Source organism: Pholcus phalangioides, unplaced genomic scaffold (genome assembly GCF_987345545.1).
Source record: "Pholcus phalangioides strain wild (caught in Gottingen) unplaced genomic scaffold, Ppha-v1.0 ptg000010l_1, whole genome shotgun sequence".
In the NCBI taxonomy this organism is placed as follows: Eukaryota; Metazoa; Arthropoda; class Arachnida; order Araneae; family Pholcidae; genus Pholcus; species Pholcus phalangioides.
The window spans coordinates 17,568,096-17,592,787 of record NW_028301603.1 but is presented as its reverse complement, the minus strand read 5'-3'; the positions used below and the strand labels follow the sequence as shown (position 1 = coordinate 17,592,787).

The 24,692-nt window shown below is 36.4% G+C and overlaps 1 protein-coding gene across 5 annotated transcripts in view; it reads right to left on the bottom strand.

Annotated features, from left to right (window-relative positions):
- Window positions 1-24,692, bottom strand: part of LOC149081017 (dipeptidyl peptidase 4-like) — a 174,834-nt gene that overhangs the window by 33,086 nt on the left and 117,056 nt on the right. The window contains exon 1 of one of the 5 annotated variants that reach the window (XM_089237760.1): window positions 21,922-22,195. The exons of 2 other annotated variants lie outside the window; for them this stretch is intronic. In XM_089237760.1, the coding sequence (XP_089093886.1) occupies window positions 21,922-22,023 (102 nt within the window). In that variant the 5' untranslated portion in view covers window positions 22,024-22,195. Of the gene's footprint in view, window positions 1-10,279; window positions 10,812-17,349; window positions 17,464-21,921; window positions 22,196-24,692 lie in introns of those variants that run through there. 2 more of the 5 variants (XM_089237763.1, XM_089237762.1) reach the window with 2 other exon arrangements.

Below are 24,692 nucleotides of genomic sequence, written 5' to 3'. Positions count from 1 at the left end.
GACTGCTTTAAATACAGCTTCTTTCCTCATGCCATTGGTGAATGGAACAAACTCCCAAGCAAGCTCTATTGTCGAATCCCCCCACTATCACTAGTTTTTTGTCCAATATCAAACAATATCTTTGTCGTTTTCAATCGCATCCTCTTGTATAGGCCCCAGGGCCAATTATATTGTATAAATAAATAAACTCTTCTTTTCAACTGCTCATTTGCTGTGATTTTTTTTTTTGTTGCAGATCTTGTTTCGATATTCTGTCATTAGCGCTCTGGCTTTGCTTCATTGCATTCGTGTGGAGACGGCAATCCTAATTTTTCTGAACCTCACAACATATGGATAAAATGTGAACGTTGATTCTTCTGGTGATCAATACGATTTCTGTTGTTCCACATCTTTGTTTAGGCTGCTCAAGAAAGGGGGGAAAAGACTAATTATAACATAAGACTCGAAGCCGGAACGCAGCCATAATCTATATGCTCCATGATTAGTATAAGCTTGATATGATCTGCAATAAGGTTTATGAATATGAGCGTGAGTTTCACACACAAAAAAATTGAACAGCTCTTATTTAGGCAATCGGTGAGCTTATAGATCACCGAATTTTCTTTCCCGCGAAACAGAATTTATCAAATCGAGATAACGATAAATAAATTCGCATGTCATCGTGGATGTCGTTGGAACTGATCGAGATTCGATAACTGTTTCGCTGCGCTCCACGCATTGATGATGTCCAATGTTCGTTAATGTCCTTGATAACGACTATTATTGAGATATCTCAATTGTAACCGGTACTCGTCAGCGATTCAATGGTTTTAATATTTTAAATTTGTCTCTCATTGAGAACTGAAATTAATGGTTGAATAATTGAAAAAATTGTGCATGTAAAACAGACTCTTGCAAGGCGGAATTAATCGCACCATACATAAATAAATTATTTGTATCAAGTGAATTGAACATTCCTTAATTATTTTTTAATATGCATTTCACAAAACGTAATTAAAATAAATATTATTTGACATAAATTTTTCATTCCGTTCATCAAATCATAAAAATAAATTTATCTTTTGACAAATTAAACCCTTCTTCTCGGGGACGTGACCAGATGACAGCGTTCCACTGCAAGCTATGGATCTTTTCAAATTTAAACACTAGATGGAAGCACATCCAATAAAAGGTGTTAAGGTAACGTCAACCTATGCTCCACTCGATTTTGACCGTGAGGTAATAAAAGTACACGGTTCTTTTACATTTTTCCACCTATCTTTATTTTTCTCCCCTATTGCAGCGCCACAGTTTTCACTGCGCAAAATCCAAGAGATGCAAGTCTCTTTACTGTGCCAACTGTTGGCGGGTCGTTCCAAGTTTGACGTTCGTCTAGTGCGCGTTGCTTTGCTAGCAATGGAATATTTTGCGACAGAAGCACACACTCATGGAGGAAATTTCAGCAAACCACTCAAGGATAACACACAGCACGTGCATGCAAACGCACTTTTGCATTTTCAATCTTAAGCGTCCGAATGGTCGAAATTACCACTATTTTTTACCGTGATATTGATAATATAGGATCAAGTACTGTATAGACCCATTGGACGCAGTGCCGTCTGAAGAGCAACATGGGCCATAGGGAAAGTGATGTTTAACCATATCAGCGGTAACGACGATGTTTCTCAGCTAACTTGATGTCTTTTATTTCAACAATTACGATAAATCTCACCACCTTAAAACCCTATTTTAATGTGAATCAGTGAAATTTTAAAAACCGCTTAAAGCATTGGGCCCCCACCACTAGCCTGGAGTTATCAGGCCACCAGTTTACATACTTACTCGTGTTGCTTACGACACGGGGACGGGGGCTACTGCTATAAATCTTCACTGACCGAAATTTTCCAACAAACCAACCCTGCCTCATTCAACCTAACGTGAGCGGTTCTATTATCTATCCATCTCATATTGTCCCAAAGACAAAGGCACGCACACACACACTACTATTGCCCACTTTGGGAAACTCGCGAACATCGCAGTACCAGATTCACTCGCCGCAAAGAGCAACAGGACTGCAACGGTATAATTAAGTTGCCGTTGTTAGTTGATGCGAAGTATCGAGCACTGAGCTCTCGTTTTCTTCGTCTTGGTTTCTCTATTTAGGTAGAGATATTGATCAGTCAATGGCAGAATGGTTGCTTAAAAACAACCACTGGTAATTTTTTTTTAAATTATATATAACCCTTTATATAAAATATTCTCACTAATACAAAACAGTATCAATATACTGTTAACAGTTTTCAGGGGTTAAAACATCTTCTACCCCATCAGATTACACTTACTTTCAAAAACACATCTCGTCGATTGCAAATATTCTCAATATCTACAATGATAAACAAATCAGTTTCACAAGTGACCCACTTTGCCACAAATTGCAAAAATTACCAATGCTTTACAACATAAGTTTATAGCATATTTTGCAACATATTTCCATTTAGACAAAAAATGATATGTGTATATACATGAAAACTCAAACAATGTCACCAAAACCATTCAATGGGATTTCAAAACATTTGACAAACATATTTGAAAAATAAATAATTATAAAATAGAAAAATAGAGTAGAAGGTTATACAAATGGTCATTAGAATTTACAGAACATTAATACACTCCTCATAGTCCCATCAGAATCATATGACGTAACTTTTGAACATCTGATAATTATATTAGATTAAAAAATCTATGCTGATTAGGTCACATAACAAATAGTTATATACGTAATTCATATAAGAATTATGAGTTCATATTATACACCTTTCAATTAATATTTAATTTTATAATTATATAAATTAATTAAATAAATAAACAACGGTATAATTATTTATTCATTACACTTCACTTCCATCACTGAGTTGAGAAAAAACTAATAGTTAAAAAAAAATTGGTTGCAGATGAGAGAGAGAGAGAGAGCGCACTACCCATAACAAGCGTTACACAGAAACAACCTTCACGGAAGTTCACTATACGTACACACACATTCCAACACGTACCAATTCGTTAGAAGTTCCACAGAGGAATATGAATGAGGTGCATGTCTGGTTTAGTAGAAAATTTGATTATTTTTGTCGCACCACGGTCATTTTTCTGCACACGAGGGCTAATTAGACCGGGACCAACAATTTATTTTCGATTCCGAACGGCAGGCTTGTCTTTTATACTCATCGAGAGGTTGGTGCACTAACCCTTCGATGGCGGAATCCCTGCGGTAGCAATTTTTTCTACGACCACGTCGCAATTTTTTGTTGTACCAGTGTCAGGAAAGTTTTCTGACAAGGACGAACTGCGTATCGAACTCGCGACACTTCTAAACATCCTTTGGTACTTTGAGCGAGTATCTTATCGACCTGGGCTCCTGGTTTAGTAGTAGTAGTACCAGATTCAACAATCATAAGGCTCTCCCATGCATCTGAGACCCGGGTAGGCCTATTCCTTAAGACGGCACTAATTGGATGTTAATAATCACCCTCCTGACAGAGGGGTGGCAAATCCCAGGCGCTTGGCCGCCATGGCGACTTTAAAATCAGCATTGGTGCTTGAAATTTTTTGTATGTGTGATAGCTAAACTGGACTCTTATGAATGGCACAAATTTTCTGATTTTCTACAGAGTGTCTTTTAACATGGGAAAAGGATGATAGTCCGGAAAACGTCGAAAAAAAACTATTATTTCGAACCGTTTCTCTTGAGTTTAAAATTATCCCTGCCTTCTAATAAGGGGCCATTCAAGTATTACGTAAGCAGATTTTCAGCCATTTTTAACACTCCCCCCCCCCCCCATTCAGCAAAAGTCAGCAAAACACTGACTCCCTCCCCCTCTCCCGTCAGCAGCTTAGAATATTTCATATCTTCACTTCAAAAAGGGGTGGTTGATGACTTAAACCAGCGGTGCTCAACCTTTTTTGACTCGCGAAGCCCTTTTCAGTATATAATTTCTGTGGCGGAGCACTGTTAGACTCGAGGAGCCCTTTTTTGTACACGATTTTTATGGCAGATCCTTGTAGCCCTCTCTTATTTACTCATCGATCAAATCTACTGATTCATTTTATTTTCCTCGAGTCGCAGCGGAGCCCCTGGGAGGTGCGCACGGAGCACCGGTTGAGAACCGCTGACGTAAGCACACTTCAAACCCCCCCCCCCCTGTCATGAAAATCAGCAAATCTGAAACTCCCCGCCCCCCTCGATGTTGACGTAATACTTGAATGACCCCTAAGGAATTTGACTGGCACCAAAAAATGCCTTCGATTTGTCAAGCCTTCATTGCTGAAGGATAAAAGTCAGTCTGAAATACTTATTATTATTATTATTGGAACACGTTTTACATTTTTTATTATTATTATTCACGTGGAAGAAAGTATCTTCCATGTTGATGCCGATATGTTAATATAGTGTTAATATGTTTAAAATAAATATATATGGGCACTTTCTCTGCCCATGTCACGTTAACTGGACATCACGTTTCAATTTACATACAGGTTTCTAGCTAGGACAGTATACATAGCATAGCATCCTACATCCAATAGCGTCGTTATTTCAGTGAAGTTGTACATAGAGAATTAAGAATGGATCTGGGCTTCAGCCAAAGTTCTTTTTTGTTTTGGGGGGTGGGGGAGGCTTTCCAACCTCTAAAAAATACATAAAATAGGACTTGGTAAATTCGAATTCTAGATAATTCGAACTTTTACGAACTCCCCTTGAATTTTCTATCTAATTTAATGTTAAAATTTCTTGTTTAATTCGCGAAGTTCGAAGTTGGGGGGGTGGGAAGGAATCATAATTCTTGTATGGGGTCATTCAAGTATTACGTCAGCATCGATGGGGGGGGGGGGGGTTCCGATTTGCGGACTTTTGATGACGGGGGGGAGGGGGTTTGGATGATGCTTTGGTGCATCAACCACCCTTTTCGAAGATATGATATATTCTTAATGACATCTTATTCAGTGCGCCAAATAAGGGAAAAATCTTTCGATAGTTATTGGACACCTTAACTAACATTCTACCTATTGATAAGTCCCCTACAGTGCCATTTTAATGATCTCTCAATGTTTCACGGATCCTTCAAGTGCTCTGGAAATGTTTCTGGGCCGCTTAAGAGCTCTGGAACTGTAACACGCATCACTCAAGTGATCCGTAATTATGCCACGGGTCACTTAAGTAATCTGGAAATGTTGCGCAGGTAACTTGAGTGATATAGAACCACACTGGGGGTCGCTTAAATCCTCTAAAACTGTGCCACATTTCACTCGAGGGATCTCTAAATGTGCCACGGATCGTTTAAGTGTTCTGGAACTGTGTCACGGGTTACTAATTGATCTTTGAACGTGAAAGTGATCTTTGAACGTGAAAGTGATCTTTGAACGTGAAAGTGATCTTTGAGGCTTACTTCAGTGATCTGAAAATGTGGCACGGCCACTTAATGCTCTGGAATTGTGCCACGGGTCATTTAAGCGATTTTTAAATGTGCCGCTTAGTTCATTTTTACAAAATTAAGTTTGAGGGGGCAAGCCACATCAGATAACGTTCAGGGCCACATTTGGTCCGCGGGTCAAGGGTTTACCATATATGGCTAAAAGGGTGGGTCGCAATGACTGTCTTAAAGAGAAATTTTGAGCTCTTATCCCTCAAATAGCATTGAAATTAACAGAAATCGATTATAATAACACATATAAAGGTGTTTTCTTTCGAAATTTTAATTTTTAAAAAGTAATTTTTTTTTCGTCTGGGGGGGGGGGAGGCGCACGAACCCCCTATACCCCTTCTTCTCCCGCGTACGTTTCTGATCCCACCAATATGCGTTAGGAGGTAGGGGGGCAGTGAGGACGAAATTTTGCTGACAAGGGGGGGGGGGTCAAATATGGCTAAAAATTTGCTTACGTAATTACTTGAACGACAGCTATGACAAATTCAGTTTGGAAATTTTCTACAAGAAGACAGTCTTTATTTTTCTCGTTTTCTCGATCAAATTTGTTAAACAAATTTTTAACCCTTCTCCGATCAGGGATGCAATATCGTTATCCAGACGTCAGTGGAATAAATTCAATCCAGCTGAATGTTTCTTTAACTTATTTTTCCCTCGTCGCGAAGCTTCATTGTAACCCTATGAAACACAAAAGTGAGTGCTTTCTTCCTCTCTTTCTCCTCAGCTCCCCTCCCCCTTCCAGAGATTCCCAATGACAATTTCCTTCCCCCCCCCTTCCACATATAACGTATCTTTCTAATGTACCTCAGAACTTGTACTTCTATTATATATTGTATATGAAATTTAGGAAGACAACACGTAGATGAGGGCGAAAAAGCAAGGTATTTTACATCTCTTTTATCTCTGCTACTCTTTTATCTAATTATCTACTGTCTAAACTTTTCATCCCCACCTCTTTTTTTTTTCTTTCTTTCTTTCTTTCCCATTCTACCTTTCTTAACGTGGGAACAAAGCTAACATATTTATCGCCTATACGTCTAAGGCTGGGATTAAACTATAAACCAGCGGTTCTCAACCGGTGCTCCGTGTGAACTTCCAGGGTCTCCGCGGCCACTCGAGGAAAATAAAAATAAAAAAACCAATAAATTTGAAAAAAAATTGATTATAAATATTTTTGAACAACAAAAATAAATAAATAACTTTGATGAATAAATAAAAAATTGGCCTACGGGGCTCCGGCATAGAAATTATATACCAAAAACGGTTCCGCGAGTCAGAAAAGGTTGAGAACCGCTGGTATAAACGTTTGATAAAAGGCCATTTATAAAACTTGAGAAATGCAACCAATAGGCTTTCTAATAGTTTTCTTTAATAAATTTTATTGTGCAATCTCGGCCTAATACAGATCATTCAGATTTATCGCCACCAGCTTTTACGCGAAGGTGTTAAAGACTAATAAAGGTTCGAAAATTTTGTTTTTCTCTATTCTTGTATGTGATAATTGAATGCCTATTTTAACATTGTTCAGCTGGAGTACATCGAGAATGTGCAGTACTTGATACTGATGATGTTGCTCCAGCTATGAATTAAGATGTAACACATTCGAAATCTGAATCTTTTTGTCGTCATTAATAAAGTATAGGGAAGTTCCGCTTTGTAATACGTTAATTAGGATTGTGTAATACGTTATGGAAGTATATTTCACTGATGGCATAAGAATGATGATAAGCAAAATTTGTGCAGCAGTTTCGTAGCGTGTGATCATGAACCGTTTCCGTAAAATCAGGCTTTGAACGTGGTCAAGGAATTCTGCCGTGATGCTGATTCCGGACTTCAGTCGAACAATGTTGCAGCTAAGATGAATTATTATGATTATTAATTATTACAAAAATTCGGGAAACCACTTTCGAAATTTTAATCAATAATTTTCTTATGTGAATGTTGATGATTAAGTTGCAATCTGTAGCAGATCAGGATAGGATAAGCCGCTGTGCGGGGTCGTGTGGGCATCGTGCTGGACTCCCGTCCCGAGGATCCAGGTTCGAACCTCGTTGACGGCACAATGGTGGTCGGCTGAAGTTGGTTTCCAGGTTCGATGCACGAATGCGAGCCGGTCCCCTATTTGAAAAAGTCTCTCCGCATAGAGCAGGCAGGCCTACAACACGATACTGACAAAACATGAAAATTCAAGCATTTCCATCTTCACTTCACGAAACGGAAGCCAGACGGCAGCATGAACACGAAACAAGCGCAACTCGACAACATAAATACGTCATGGCCAAGCATACACTCAGAACACATGTTCCGGCATGAGCCGATTCGTTAGAAATTCTGTAGAGGAATGTGTACGAGGTGCATGTTCGGTTAAGGAGTAGTTAGAAGCAGATCAGGATATGCGTGCCGATCTCCCCGTAAAAAAAGTCTCGCCACTGAGAGCAACAGGTCTCTACAATTGTTCAATCATTACATTTCACTCATAGTTAGAAGAATTGATGGCAGATGGCAGCACTACATATAACAAGCATTACATAGAAGCAACCTTCACGTTAGGTTCAAAACACGTACACGTACATTCCGGCATGCACCAGTTCTTTAGAAATTCCTTAGAGGAATGTGCAAGTAAGTAGTCAGATAATTGATTAATTCGAATTATTTCCCAGTGACTTTGGACTTAGAATTAATCGAGTTAGGCTGTATTTATAATCATTTCATGTAATTTACTGTAGATACGGTAGTGTTTATAAAAATGGGGAGTTGGTTTGTCAGCATGGGTTTTACCAAATTTAATGGTCAGTGAAAGTGTTAAACCAACAATAATGATGCAATATTATTTTCTTCAGATGAAAACATAAAATTTAAATTATGTTTGTAAGAAGTCCAGCGAACTGGACAATCCGACCCATTTTAGAATCTAATGCGTCACTCACGCAAAACCAATTTCAGAAACTTCTCACTCCCAAATACGATATAGACGGGGAGTTTGGTTCTTATGTGCATACGAAATTGATGAGAGACGTTAATACCGATTTCATCAATGTTTTCCATTCACTTTTGACCACAGAAAAAAATAATAAAACTCTTATACAGGGTGTTTGTTGCCTTGAGGCGGCGGCGAACTCAGAGGATTGATATTAGGCATCGAGAGGAACGAAAATTGCCATAGAAATAACATGGTATCGCAAACCACGTTGGTTCAGTCGGTGAAAATCGCAAAAATAGACGTCGCGAGTCTGAGCTAATCCGTAATCATGCTGCCAAGTAAGAATGGTTTTTTGCACTTATTTATTTTACTATTTTTTGTAGGCCTACTTATAATTGTACTTTATTTTGTACACCACATGCTGTCTTGTAATCACGCATGGTGTCAAATGAATGTTTTTTCTACTTATTATTGGCCTTTTTGTCCCACTCGACGTCACACCCTTCATGAGTATTTTTGTGATTTTCGCCGACTAAACGTGGTTTGCGATACATTTTCTGTATCGCCTTGATGCCTAACATCAATCACCCCACTGAGTTTGTCGCCACTTCTAGACAACACCCTGTATAACCCACCTAAACGGAACGCGGCCAAAAACGTGAACATAACATTGAATCAATTGATTTAATGTTATGTTACACTGTTAAGCCTTTGCCTTACAAGAACACGGAGAACTTAAGTGTGTGCGACAGGTGCGGCAGCAGCACCTGGTGCCGCACTCACGGTAACAGAAGTTAAAAAATATATATCATCATAAAATATCGCCAAAAATTCACCTTTTTTTTCCTTCCAAAACCATAGAGGGATCACAAAAAAAAAAAAAATAAATAAATGTTTGCTCCAGGAGACTAAATTAATTTTTGTTTATACAGTCGAATCCCGTTATAACGAACGTCAGGAGACGGAGAAATCACTTCGCTATAATTAAATTTCGCTATAAAGGAATTCCATTGTACCTATGCAAACTTATCCGGGGGGATTAGAAAAGTGTTCGGTGGGACACGACTGTAGTTGTGACTCAAAGTTACCTAGAGCCCTGAATCAATTGTGGGTGGTTGGGGGGTTTGAATTATTGAAGGCTTTCGTCAATTCTGAAGTTACTTCTTTCATCAAATCTGAATTTTCATTAATTTTGAAATTCCTTTGGAGCTATTTATTTCATTAATTTTAGCTGGAACTAATTCATTAAAGATGAAATCATTTTATTGTGAAGCTATTTCTTTCATTGATTCCGAAATTTCATCAATTCTGGGATTATTTCTCTCAAATATGCTCTATAATCTTCATTAGTATTAAAAGTGCCTCTTTCATCAATTTTAAAATTTTCTTAATTTCTGAATTTTTATCAATTCGAAATTTCCATTAACTTCTGTGTTAATTTAACATTCAACAGCGCGTTTACATGTTCATATTCCGTGTATAAATAAATTTCCTCAGCATTTCAGTAGGTATTCTGTAACAACGTGTGGATTTTTTTGGAAGACGCACTCCCCCCCCCCCCTCACACACACAAAGTTAACACACATTAAGGGGGGGGGGGCTGTCTCAAAAATATTATAGGCTAAATGAAGGGGCTCCCAAACATTTCTGGGGAGGCCCCGAAATCGTCAAGACAACACTGGCCTGCATCATTTTCGCACCGATCCCCGCGTCTGTAAAAGAGAGAGACAGGCCCTGCAAGAACATATCAGCGCAAAACATTCCCCCGGAAAGTCGCCATCAGCGATCATGCTCCCATCTCCGGATCTGGTCGGTGGTCACTCCTGAACTGACCGGACCATATTGCGGGGACCATACGACCAATTCGCGATACATACCGAGATAAAAAGTCAATATTTCCACTCACCGGCACTTCTTGTGGCTGCCTGTTTGAGTTCAACTGAGGGGTGACATCGTTACTTTTACTGTCAGCGGTCATATTTTCCGATCTTTCATCCACCGAATGACAATGATATCGAGCACTGGAATTTTCGGACAGTTCTTGTTCTGGATGATTTCCGTGCTAACACTTCAACCACTCATGATTCTATGATGCAAATATGAATCCACTTTTTTTTTCCCCTCCCCAATTCGTGGGTATTTTCACGCTTTGGTGATGTTATGTATGCAGCAGCTTCCAGCAAAAAAAAAAAAAAAAGCGCAGTTAATAATAATTCGGAGTATTCCTGGCGGAACAGGTTCTCGAGATACAGGTCAACATGGAACATGTATCCACAGTTTATGTTGTCCTAGAATCATGTCTGGGTATGATATCTTGTCGAAGATTCAAGATATGACCCGAAAAAGATCTGTTTTTTGTTTTATGGGCGGGATTTCAATACACCCCGACACTGCGCGAGGAAGGGCATACCGACGCTTGCGCTTGTCTCACTCCGACTGCTGCTGCCTTTCACTTTCCTCGCTACAAAAGATGATTTGCGCGTGGCGACAGATCCCGGTATGAATTGTCGCCAATGTTACGACGTTGATAATGCTGCAATGAACGTCGCCAACGCAGTTAGAGAGAGAGAGAAAACGACGCCAAAGCTGTGATTGATATTCCAATTTCTTTGGAATTGAATTGAATTATTCGGATGAGGAATTAATCGAATTCGTATTGATCGAATTTTTCTTTTGTTGACAATTTCAAGAACATTCGAAAGCTTGGTTATAATACATTGATTAATTAAAAATTTCGTGTCTCCATAAATTTATGATAATAGTAACAACTAAACAATAATGCCCCGCGCGCTGCTGCCAGGGTTTTCCCTATGTTAGGCCACTGAGGAAATGACAAACCATTGTAAAGGAGTAAAGATGTCTGAAACGCATTGACTGGGAACCAAGGAAACAAAAGCAAACATTCTAAAAGCCATTGTTGAGGTGAGAAAAACCATTGTTGCCGGACAGTTTTTCGATTAATTCCGGACATTTGTCTAGCTCTGACGAACTTCCAAAGTAGCCTATTGTTCCAGTCAGGTCCTGTTTGGCATATGTAAATTACGGTAAATGAGATAAATAGGTTATTGCACATAATAACCCGTTATTCTGCATACTTACTAATCGTCTTGGCGAGTTTGATAAATTTATCATTTTTTACCGACGAATATTCGTAATACCCAAGCGTCGTTGGTAAATTTGATAAATACTTGAAATTTATCGCCTTTATCTGTGACTGTGCATAACACCCTAGTGTAATTGGTAAATTTGATAAATATGAAAAAAAAAATGCAAATGAGTCTAGTATGTGTGGGGAATATAGTCGGACGCCGATAGAATAACAAATTTTACGATCGTACCCCGATATGATGATACAATACATGTATGAATTATCATACGTATCATATAGCAAAATTTATCATGTTTACCAACGACGTGACGCTTGGGTATCATGCATAATCACCGACAAAAGTAATAATTCCTTTAGTACTTATTAAATTTACAAACGACGCTCGGGTACTAGTATGTATAATACCAGTAAAAGTAACTAACCTTTCGGTTAAAAAAGAGAGAGAGTAACTAACCTTTACTTTAAATTGAATTCTGAAGATTTCAGATAATTTATACATAAATATAAATAATACTGTATATATAATATGCTCATGAGATGTGGATAGCTGTGTGAAGGAAAACCAAATTTAATCGTACAGCAGAAATATTGGAAAAAGTCGTTAAAAAAATAATAAAAATTGAAAAATTCTCAAAATATAAACCTTTATTATTATTTTTCTGCATGAAATAAAAATTTAAAATTGAGTTTTGAAGTTAAGAATTGAAATCAATCGATAATAACGGAAGATAACTGGAAAGAAGAATTCAGAAATAAGGAAATAAAAAGAAGCGCGAAGGGGAAATTTATACTCATTGCAGAAAAATTTAAATAGCTGAATTGAAATGAAGAGACGAAGAAATCGATCTCTTCCCTTATAAAGGTGAGAAAAAAATGAGACCTAAATAAAATAAGAACAAAAATAAGGTGTGAAAATTATCGGTAAAATTGGAAAATGGGAGAGAAAAAAAAATATATATGGATAGGATTAAAGTGAAAAAAAGACGGGGAATACAAAAAAAACTAAAAATGAAAATGAGCCAAAATAAGAAATTAATAAATAAAGGAAAATAAAATAAGATAAATGAACAAACATGAAAGGGGAAAAAAGAATGGAAACTAAAATATAAGTGAAGAATAAAAACCAAAAAAGTGAAAATAAAAAAATTCTAAATTGACAATCAAGAAGAGAATAATATTGATAAAAATCGGAAAGTTTCAAAAACTAGAAAAAGCAATAAAAGCAATAAAAAAGATATACTTATAGATAAAATACAAAACACACGGAGATTGATAAAGAATAAAGACGTAAAACGTTCCAATATTGAAAAATGCTAAAAATCAAAAAGTAAAACAGAATTAAAAGGAAATGTGTGGAAAAATAACACGACGGAATAGAATAAACGAAAAAAAAAAGACGTCTGGAAAAGAATGAAAGCAGCAAAAAACCCCATAAAAGTGTAAAAAAGAGTAGAAAACTAGTTGAAAATTGGGAAGTAGGCCTAAAAAAAAAACAAATATAACTTTGCAAAGAAAATTAACGGGAAAACGTAAAAAAAAACTATTTGAATTTTGCAATTTATTTCTTAGGAGAAAAAATTAACATCTCCAATAGTTATAAAAATTTGGAATTTCTTCTAAGTTTATGTATGAAATTTAAAAAAAATGAATTATGAAGAAAAATGCGCGCAAAACAAAATACTATGCTCAAGGAAGAAAATGAATACACGCATTGAAATGAAATAGGAATGAAAAATTGTGAGAAATTATTTCTTCCATAAATACGAATTTTTCATTAATTTTGAAGTCATGAATTTTTATTAGCGTTGAAATCTCATGAATTTCCATTAATTCTGAAATTGTAAGAATTTTTATTAATGTTGAATCATTAATACTAAGGAAATATTCTTTTCCATTAAATATGAATTTTTCTTATTTGTGAAATTATATGGATTTTCATTGTGAAATGAAAACAACAACAAACGTTATTGATTGTACAACTGTTTCCGATTTTATTTGTAACCTAACCGTCATTTATGTTGTTTCACCAACGCATTCTCTTGTTCTCAGCCAAACAACTGTGCGTGTGCGTGCGGTCTGTCTCTTTACAAATCTACAATTTTAGATCTATCGTTGCCAAATTTTGCGTATATACCAAACGGGACCCGACTTGAACCATAGGCTACTTTAAATGTTCGTCAGAGCAGGGCAAATGTCCGAAATGGACGAAAAACTGTCGGGCAATAATGGTTTCTGGGCCTCAACAATCACTTTCGGAACGTTCATTTAATTACCGTGGTTCCCTAGTAATGCGTTTGAGACATATATATGCCTTTACAATGGGTTGACGCTTCTTCAATGCTGCCAGTATATATATATGTATAATAGTTTATGCCTTTATAATGGTTTGCCATTTTTTCGATCCTCCCAGTAATGAAGCTTTTTGAATAGACGTCATCAGCATCACTTTGAGGGTCAGGCAAAGGATGATCCCCATAGAAATCAGTGTTGAAATTGCTGGTTTTACTGTACAAATGTGGAAATTTAGTGGGGTATTTCGCCACATCAATAATTTAAAAAATTGTATTGAATACTTCTTGATTTTTGAAATATTGAATTCGCTTAGATACATATACGAAGCCCAGAAAATTAAATAATAATTATTATTTCCATTAATTATTAAATAATAATTATTAGCCGGACCTACTTTGGACATCCATGTTGTACATCCATGCAATAGCATTGATTTCAACTTTTTATTTATATCTTCTCAAGCATGAAATTAATGTCCCGTATTGTCTTTTAATATTCAAATGCATAAATTCATACAGTTTAGGATGTTTTAAAATTAATTATGGGACCATAGAGTACATGGAAGAAATTCCACAGGTTAACTAAACATTTTTGGAAGCAGAAACAGGCAGATGGAATTTCGGGGGGGGGGGGGTCGAAATACCCAGCGCTCCTTAAAAAAGAAAATATTCGCTTCTTCGTTTCTTTAAATCTAGATTCTTTCATGAGTCGCGCAGGAAGGCGCCTTATTGATTAACATAGACCCGGTTTGTATGTCCCTCAAAGAAAGAGGGAGATATCACGTGATCCAAAAAGCCTCATTAAAGAAAACCCGGGCAGCGCCTGGTATTATGGGTAGTTGTAGAATAAAATAATTTTCATTAATTATATTAATTTAATTTCCATTAATTCTGAAATGAAATGAATTTTCGTTAACATGAAAATTATATGTGTATTAGGTTATTATTATATGTGTATTAATTATATGTATATTATTATATGTGTATTAATATATATAATTATTAACATATAATAATTATATATATTAATTAATAATATGTACATTACATTTCCATTAATTCTGAAATTATTTTTTGTTAAATATGTATGTATTTCCATTATTTCTTATTTCAAACAACGATGCATGGAAGTCGTAGAGTTAGTAGGTATTAAAATGAAGCAATAACAAGTATAAATTTCAATTTTTGAGTTCCATGCATTTATAAGTGATCAATTACTGGTAATCCCCGCCTGAAGAAGCATAACAAGATTAAAAAAAAATGTTTAAATCTTTTTTTTTGTTCCATCAAACTGAAAATATCCCTTTAGGGAATTTTTCCTCTTAAAAATCATTTCCTTGAAGATTTTCTTGGAAATGATAAGATGGAAAGTTCAGCGCACCAGGAAATACGCCTCAGGGATAACTACTTTTTAATTGGACATTTCTTATCAATATACATACTGAAAGAGAAAAATCGACTCTATAACATCATTTCAACATTATTTTCTTACTCTATAATCTCATTACTGTTTCTTTTACCTGAAAAATAAAGTTAATTTAGAATCAAATTTTGAATAATTATTTTTAAGTGAAATCTGTGAAAAATAGAATTAATTGAATAACGTTCACGTAAAAATTCCATTATATGAATTGATATACTGTATTTTTCAATATTAAATTGAATTATCATTTCAAAATTGAAATATTTTTCAATATAAAATTGATATTTCAAAATTGAAACATTTTTTTCAATGTGAAATTGAATTTTTTATCAAGCATTTTTAAATTGAAGTATTTTTCAATATCAAATTGAATTATCATTTTAAAATGCGAAATGACATCTTGAAAATGGGAAATGTCATATACATGGGTCCTAGTCAGGCCCGTGTATAATTATAGCTATTTCCTGGGAAAAGAGCCCTTTGGGTGTCAGGTGAATGTATGGATTTGATACTTAATGAATACATACCCACTTAATGAATACAAACTGTTGTGGCAAAGCGCACTATACTGCTACTGAATCGGCAGAGTAACGATGAGGGGGGAAGGGGGGGGGGGTTGAGTAGGGTGACCAGATGAGGTGCCTGCAAAATAGGGACAAATCCCGGAAATCGGTGTTAAAATCCGGGACAAAACCAGGACATTTTCAAAATTCTCATTCGGCGGACATTGCAGTGCAAAATTGGAAACAAAATGTATTACGAAAATATTATTACACTACTACTACTACACAGAGGCGCAAAAACGAGTAAAGCATAGGGATGGGAGCCATGGCTGTCAAACGTACCACGTGATTGAAGAGCATATGCCATGAAGGGTGAGATGCGTTACATTATAAAGGAGGGAGGAACTTAAGAAATCTTAGTCTCATATTATAACGTATATACTCCTACGAACAGTCGACACTCGGTTTACGAACTTACCGATTCGTTCCGGAATTCCGTTCGCAAACCGAATTGTTCAGCAACCGAAATAGTTTTTTTCCTCCATAGGAAAATCAATGTAAAATTGGTTTATTCGTTCCAAGGACTCCCAATATGTTTAGTGTGAACTTTCACAGCAGTGCTTTGAACTTAAGTGAATAACGAAAAACCGATTGAAATCATTAGATTAACACTGAAAACGCTCTTCCCTAGAAGAGACAATCCTAACTCTGCGAGATAACGGGCTTGTATTCCATGCTGAAGCAAAAGCGGAGTCATGTATGGTTTCTATGATACAGTAAAATCTCTCATTTGTGGATAACGGTGTTACAAAAAAAAAGTCCATTCGTTAAGAGGGATTTTACTGTAGCATTTATAATCTCAGTGCTAAAGTTCTCGACATTTCTGCCTGCAAAGCAATCTGGACACAATTCCTTCAAAACTGAATTCATATTTCTCTAAGTCACTTGCTGCCAATCAGTATAATCATTACGTATATTGCCATATCAAAAGCTACCAGCAACGTAACACATATTAACATAGCAACATATAAGAGTGAAATAACAAATTCCTAGCCCAATATCGTAGCTAAAGTTAACGTAGCTAAAAGTTAAATTATAAGAAAATATTGAAAATGATTCTATTTCATTGCGAAAGCAAAAACCGGGACAAACAGACGTCCCGAAAGCTTTCTTCGGGACAGGGCGAAAAATGGCAAAAAACTGGGACATCTGGCTACCCTATAGGTTTAAGGGATTATTACTACTCATTGAAACCCCGGTATCACCAATTATGGTTTCCAAGTGTTCAAAATGGAAATACTTTTCTATATCAAGTCGAATTATCATTTTCAAATTGAAATATTTTTCAGTATCAAATGAAATTATCTTTTCAAAATTAAAAACATTTTCAATGCTAAACTCAATTATCATTTTAAAATTGAACAATATCAAATTTTCAATGTCGAATTGAATTATAATTTTTTTTTTAAATTGGAGTATTTTCAATGTGAAATGGAATTAGCATTTTTTTAAAATTGGAATATCTTTCAATGTCAAATTGAATTATTTTAAAATTGTATAGGCTACTCTATTTTAAATAGCGAAATTTATTATTTTTTGTTTTAAAAAATTTAATTGGTTTTTGAGAGATACAAGAATTATAAATCTTACTTTCCGTTCAAGGTCTACGATTTTCATTGATTATTTTATAAGAACTCAATTGATTTCCGCTTAATCCGCACCAGTATGTGTAATTAATGCGCTCAGAGATTATTATGTTTTGCCAATGGAGCTTCCCGACATGTTCAGCATTCCGACTATTATCAGCCGGTATCGCTGTTTGTTTCAGATTATCAAATCCTCAATCGGCTAATAATATTGTCTCCTGAAAATGACCGATGGTCTGCCGTTATCGCGTTAGTGACCATATGATTTGAAATCACAAGACGCGATTCGAGAAACATCTGTGTCGGTTTATGACAGGGATTTTAAACGTCTGGAATATTTTTGCCCTTTATTAAATCACACGCGCTTCCCCCTCCTGGTTAATATTCCCGAGGAACTTCTAAGGAATAGGGGACGCGCTAAGAGATTTATGCCCTGAAACGCCGAAGAAAACGCTTCCATCAGGGGTCTTCAAAGCATGGCCCGTGGCCGAATTTAGAGCTCGGAGCTTTTTTGTCGTAGCCCACCGATCATTTTCGGAATTGATGAAAGAAACAATTCCAAAATAAATGAAAAACAATTCCAAAATAAATGAAAAACAATTCCAGAATAGTTGAAAGAAACAATTCAGAATAAATGAGATATAATTTCGGAACAAGCTGATGAAAACTTAGAATTAATGAAAAAAATAATTCCAAATAATAAAAGGAACAATTTCAGAATTGATGAAAGAAACAATTCCAGAATAGATGAAATATACAATTCCAGAATAAATTGATGAAACCTGAGAATTAGTGAAAGAAACAATTCCAGAATTAATGAAAGAAACAATTCCAGAATTAATGAAAGAAGCAATTCCAGAATTAATGAAAGAAGCAATTCCAGAATTAATGAAAGAAACAATTCCAGAATTAATAAAAATTCAGAATTCTTGAAAGAAATAATTTAAGAATTGATAAAAATTCAGAATTCTTGAAAGAAATAATTTAAGAATTGATAAAAATTCAGAATTCTTGAAAAAAATAATTTAAGAATTGATAAAAATTCAGAATTAATAAAAGAAATAATTTAAGAATTGATAAAAATTCAGAATTAATAAAAGAAATGATTTAAGAATTGATAGAAATTCAGAATTCTTGAAAGAAATAGTTTAAGAATTGATAAAAATTCAGAATTCTTGAAAGAAATAATTTAAGAATTGATAAAAATTCAGAATTCTTGAAAGAAATAATTTAAGAATTGATAAAAATTCAGAATTCTTGAAAGAAATAATTTAAGAATTGATAAAAATTCAGAATTAATAAAAGAAATAATTTAAGAATTGATAAAAATTCAGAATTAATAAAATAAATAATTTAAGAATTGATAAAAATTCAGAATTAATAAAAGAAATAATTTAAGAATTGATAAAAATTCAGAATTAATAAAATAAATAATTTAAGAATTGATAAAAATTCAGAATTAATAAAAGAAATAATTTAAGAATTGATAAAAATTCAGAATTCTTGAAAGAAATAATTTCGAAATTAGTGAAAAAAAAGTATATATAAATCAATGAGGTGAATAAATTCGCAATTTCTGATACAAATTATTTCTCAATATCAATAATAGAATAATTTCATAATTATTGAACGAAATGGTTTCAAGATATATTGAGAATGGAAGTACTCTCTCAAACTTACCGATAATTCAAAGTTATTTCAGATTAAATCCTAATTAATTAGTTAATTAATCCTCGGGATTAAGTAATTTAATAAGTAATTAATCACAAAATTTTTCAGAATTAGTGAAAAAAAATTGTTTCAGATCTAATAAAAATTGATAATTACTAAAATAAATAACTCAAGAATAAACAAATGTCTTCAATTATTTTGTATTTTTTTAACTCAGGGCCCCCCCATTTATCCTTTCTATAAGGATGACACTAAATTACATAAGTTGGCGACCAGCGGGCTTCGTGGGAAGTTTCAATTTTGACCGCCGTGTCTGAAAGATTGTAGATCCCTGGCTTATACAGTACAGCTGCAGAAATGATAGGAATGTCGGAAAAAACCATACATATTTCCATTGCACACTGTCTTGGTCACTCACATGATTGAACGCTGCTTTGGTCACTTACATGCTTTCCCACTATTGTGGTCACTCTCATGATGCTTGCACACTGTTTTAGTCACTTACATGCTTGCACACTGTTTTAGTCACTTACATGCTTGCACACTGTTTTAGTCACTTACATGCTTGCACACTGTTTTAGTCACTTACATGCTTGCACACTGTTTTGGTCTGGGGCGTGGCCAGAAATTACGTTCGGGGGGGGGGGGAAGACCATCAAACCGAAAGATACCCAGGCCACATCACCATATGGCAATATCGGCTCATTGTCCACACGGACTGGATACCTCTGGCAATTCATTCATAAAAAAGCATACATTACAATCATAACAACTATAAAAGTGGAAGACCACTTTCATTCCGGGGGGGGGGGGGACCAAACAAAGTGATAGAACAATAGATTTGGCCATATTTTTCCCTTTTTTTTTGGTCATTTTCTCACATTTTGGGGGGGGGGGAACAGACCCCCAAGTCCCCCCCCGCTACGCCCTTGGTTTTGGTCACTCCCATGCGCACACTCTATAAATCATTCACATACTTGCACACTGGTTTTGGTCACTCACATGCTTGAACGCTGCTTTGGTCACTCACAGGTTTTCACACTATTTTGGTCACTCACATGGTTGCGCACTGTTTTTGGTCATTCCCATGCTCACACACTCTATAAATCATCCACATGCTTGCACACTGTCTTGGTTACTTACATGCTTGCGCACTGTTTTTGGTCCCTCCCATGCTCACACACTCTATAAATCATCCACATTCTTGCACACTGTCTTGGTTACTTACATGCTTGCACACTGTTTTGGTAACTCCTACGCTCAAACACACTATAAATCACTCACATACCTGCACACTGGTTTCGGGCACTCGCATGCTTGCATACTGTTTTTGGGATCTCGCATGCTTGCACACTGTTTTGGTCACTCACATGCTTGGACACTGCTTTGGTCACTCCCATACCTCACAGGTTTTCACACTATTTTGGTCACTCACATGCTCACACACTCTATAAATCATTCACATGCTCACACACTCTATAAATCATTCACATGCTCACACACTCTATAAATCATTCACATGCTTGCACACTGTCTTGGTTACTTGCATGCTTTCACACTGTTTTGGTTACTTGCATGTTTTCACACTGTTTTGGTAACTCCTACGCTCAAACACACTATAAATCACTCACATACTTGCACACTGGTTTCGGACACTCGCATGCTTGCACACTGTTTTTGATCACTCACATACCTGCACACTGGTTTCGGGCACTCGCATGCTTGCATACTGTTTTTGGGCACTTGCATGCTCACACACTGTTTTGGTCACTCCATGCTCACACACTCTATAAATCATTCCCATACTTGCACACTGGTTTTGGTCACTGAAATGCTTGCACACTGGTTTTGGTCACTCACATGCTTGCACACTGGTTTTGGTCACTCACATGCTTGCACACTGGTTTTGGTCACTCACATGCTTGCACACTGGTTTAGTCATTCACGTACTGAACATGCTCTAGGCATGTTCAAGCTCACTAGCTCACTAGCATGGTTCTTTGCGTTTATTCCTCCCCCCCCCCCCAATTCCTTCACCCATTTTAGTAGTAATTACTAAATTTGTCGTAAATGCATTTTTATTGCAAGATCGCAATTTCCTGCATTTTCCCTGATGATGTGTACTGGACCTAAGTATGAATATGAAATTTTCATTTGGACCCATATATTGATATTACTGATATCAATTACAACAGTTGAATAACTTCTCTTTCAGTTAGAATCGAATTACCAAGTCCGCCTGCAGAGCACCTATGTCCAGTGCCGTCTCAATGCATGGGCCCACTCAGGCACGGCCCGTTGGCCTCAAAAGAGGAGGGGCATCATAAAAATGAAATTTTAGTTGAAATTTTCCAGGAGCATACATGCAAATTTGCGTAGTAGGGCCTCAGAAAAATCACTTGGCCCCCCGGGGGTCGATGCTGCTCTAAAGTCGTTCCTGCCTATGACGCCATCCCGGATCACCTCTGGTCCACGGACCATAGGTTGAGAAACACTGGTGTAGATAATTTCCAAAACAAAAGCACAAAATCGCAATGACAATCTTGATGATCATATTACATAATCACTATTTAGAAGGGGAAAAAATAATTCTCATGAGATAACAGGTGTTCCCCCATTACACAATTTTAACGTTGTGAAAACACATTGATATCACGCATGTACATGTCTTTAACAACAAAAATAGTGGGTATAGCCCCAACAACAACTTCAGTAGCGTAACTGACACACAGACACCGGAAACAGGTGACCATGAAATCACGTGATACTATCCATCACTACCTCTTCTTTCACATGAGAAAAAAAAAAGTGACGGATTCTGGTGTTTATGCAATAATAATAATTCTCATTAAAATGAACAAAAATAATTTCCATGGAAGAGATAGCTAATTCACGAAATACATACCCCTTCCTCGTATCTAGCATAGCGATCATCATCGCTTTGGTCCAAAGGTTTATAAGTTGTCTTATCTCTATTAAAACACCATGTGAATTGATGATAATTCATAATTAAATAAAACAACAACACCACGATGTTATAATTATGCGTCACATGTTTTATCGAGTGTTATCTTCTTTTTACTATTATTATATGTGCGATAATTTCAAACAGGAACAGTGGGTCGAGTAATGACAGACCTACATTTGGTAACTTCTTTTTTCACCCCGATTGTGTGTGTGTATCGGTGACGTCACGCGTTTTTTCCCCATGATTTTCCCTACGCCATAGAATTTTGTTCGTTGTCATCTCGTGACGGCGCTAGTATTTCCCCCCCCCCCTACTTTTTATGCTCCGGCGCACAATCTTTTCAGTTAGTTAGTGGACTAGAACATGTGTGTATGGGGTGACCATATGACCTGTATTTTTGCGGATCGTTCTCGTAATTTGTGTTTCGTCCCAACTTTTTCTTAAAGAGTCCCGTTTTTTCCCTCCTTGTTTCCAACGGGGATTCTTGAATTTTTGAAACCAAGAATTGAGTGAAAAATTCACTTGCCTTCGGCAATTTTTTTGACTAATTGGCAAATTAACTTGAATTTAAAAAAAAATTGTCGGCAATTGACACCTTCACTTGCCTTTGACAATTTTTTTGACCGTAATCGGCAAATTTACTTGCCTTTGACAATTCTTTTGGTGGTAATCGGCTACCTTACTTCCCAAAGGCAGTTTTTTTTTTGGGGTGAACACACACACACACATACAATCGGCCCTGCTTAATCGGATATCAACGATTCATGCTCACAATATATGATTAAGAGGGTGCACCAGATAATGCTACTTAAGAGCATTATCTGGTGCACCAGATAATTTTTACTGGCATCTTACTCAGTGTGCCAAAGACGGGAGAACCTTAGATAGTTTGTGGCCACTTGAAGATTTCCCCCCCCCCCCATTGATAAGTGCCTTAGGCTGGTATTACACTATAAAAGTTTTCTAAAAATCCTTTTATAAAACTTAAAAAATTCAACCAATAAGATTATCGGTTGCATTTGCTCGAATGTAACCTATGAGCTTTATATTGGTACGAATTTTCGAGTTTTATAAAAGGGATTTTATCAAACTTTTATAGTGTAATACCGGCCTTACAAAGCCACTTTAGTGATCTCTAAATGTTTCGCGGATCTTTCAAGTGCTCTGAAAATGTTTCCGGGCTGCTTAAGTGTTCTGGAACTGTGCCAGGCATCACTCAAATGATCAGCAATTATATGCCGCGGATCACTTAAATAATCTGTGAATGTGTCACGGGTAACTTGAGTAAAGTAGAACCGCACTGGGGACCACTAAAGTGCTCTAAAACTTCGTCACATGTCGCTCAAGCATTGGCGTACGCAAAGGGGGGATTTGGGGTTCTAACCCCCCCCCCTCCTTTCAAGCCGAGATCATAGTGTTATTTTGCAGGAAAAACGTAAACCCCCCCCCTTGAGAAAAAAAAACTGAACACTCCCCCCCTCCCCGAGAAAATTCTGCGTACCCCTATGTACTCAAGGGATCTATAAATGTGTCACGGATCGCTTAAGTGTTCTGGAATTGTACCACGGGTCACTTAAGCGATCTGTAAATGTGACGCTTAGTTCATTTTTACAAAATTAGGTTTGAGGAGGACAGGCCGCAACAGATAACCCCAGGGCCGTATTTGGTCCACAGGCCAAGGGCCTTCATGTGATTTATCATTATATGGCTTAGAGGGTGGATCGCAATGAATTTATTCATAGACTTCAAATAACACTGAAATTAGCAGAAATTGATTATAATAACATATATAAGTATTTTCTTCCGAAATTTCCATTAAAAAATATTTTTTTGCATTAAAAATTTTTTTGATCGTCGTGGGGGGGGGGGGCCCGTGTACGTCTCTGATTCCACCAATATGCGTTAGGGTTCAGAGGGGCAGAGCTGATGACGAAATGTTGCTGACAAGGGGGGAAAAAGGGGTCACAGTTTTGCTGACGGGGAGGGGGGGGGTCAAAAATGGCAAAAAATTTGCTTACGAATTACTTGAACGGCCCCCTTACCTACTCCCAAATGTATTTACCTTTTTAACATGGGAATATATTTTCCATATAAATTTGAAATGTTTCATTCTATAAAAACTACGTATATAGTGGTTGATGTGTATTCACTGGTGACGCGTGAAGTGTTAACATTCGATTAACGGCTTTGCGTTCAAGATGTTTGCGATAAATTTGAATGATCTCTATCAGACTTATAGATGGTAAATATGTGGTGGCCTTGTTCCACGTTTTACCGCTTCACTTACGAGCGATATGCGAGAAATTCGGATGATCTCCGCTTGATGAATCGGCAATAAATATGGTAACCTAGTTCTAACCTAACTGCATGTTAGAAAAAAGGAAAGAAAAAAATGAAAGAAAACAGAAGTGTAATAGATAATATATTCTCTCTTATCTGTAATACTCACATGTAAGAGAGTAAGGTACGAAGCAGATTTATGTTTTCACCCTTACGCACCAGCTCTCTTTCACTTTATGTACATGTATATAGTAGAAGGATACATTACAGAGCTAAAAAGAACAACTTTTTTTTATTCACAGGGTTGCAACAAAGTTTTGCGGTGAGGAGGAGGGGAAAGAGAAGACAGGGAGACGTGTTTGAATTTATTCCACCGGCGTTAGGACTCAATATTACGTCCTTGACCGCAAAGTGGTTAAGAAAGGGAA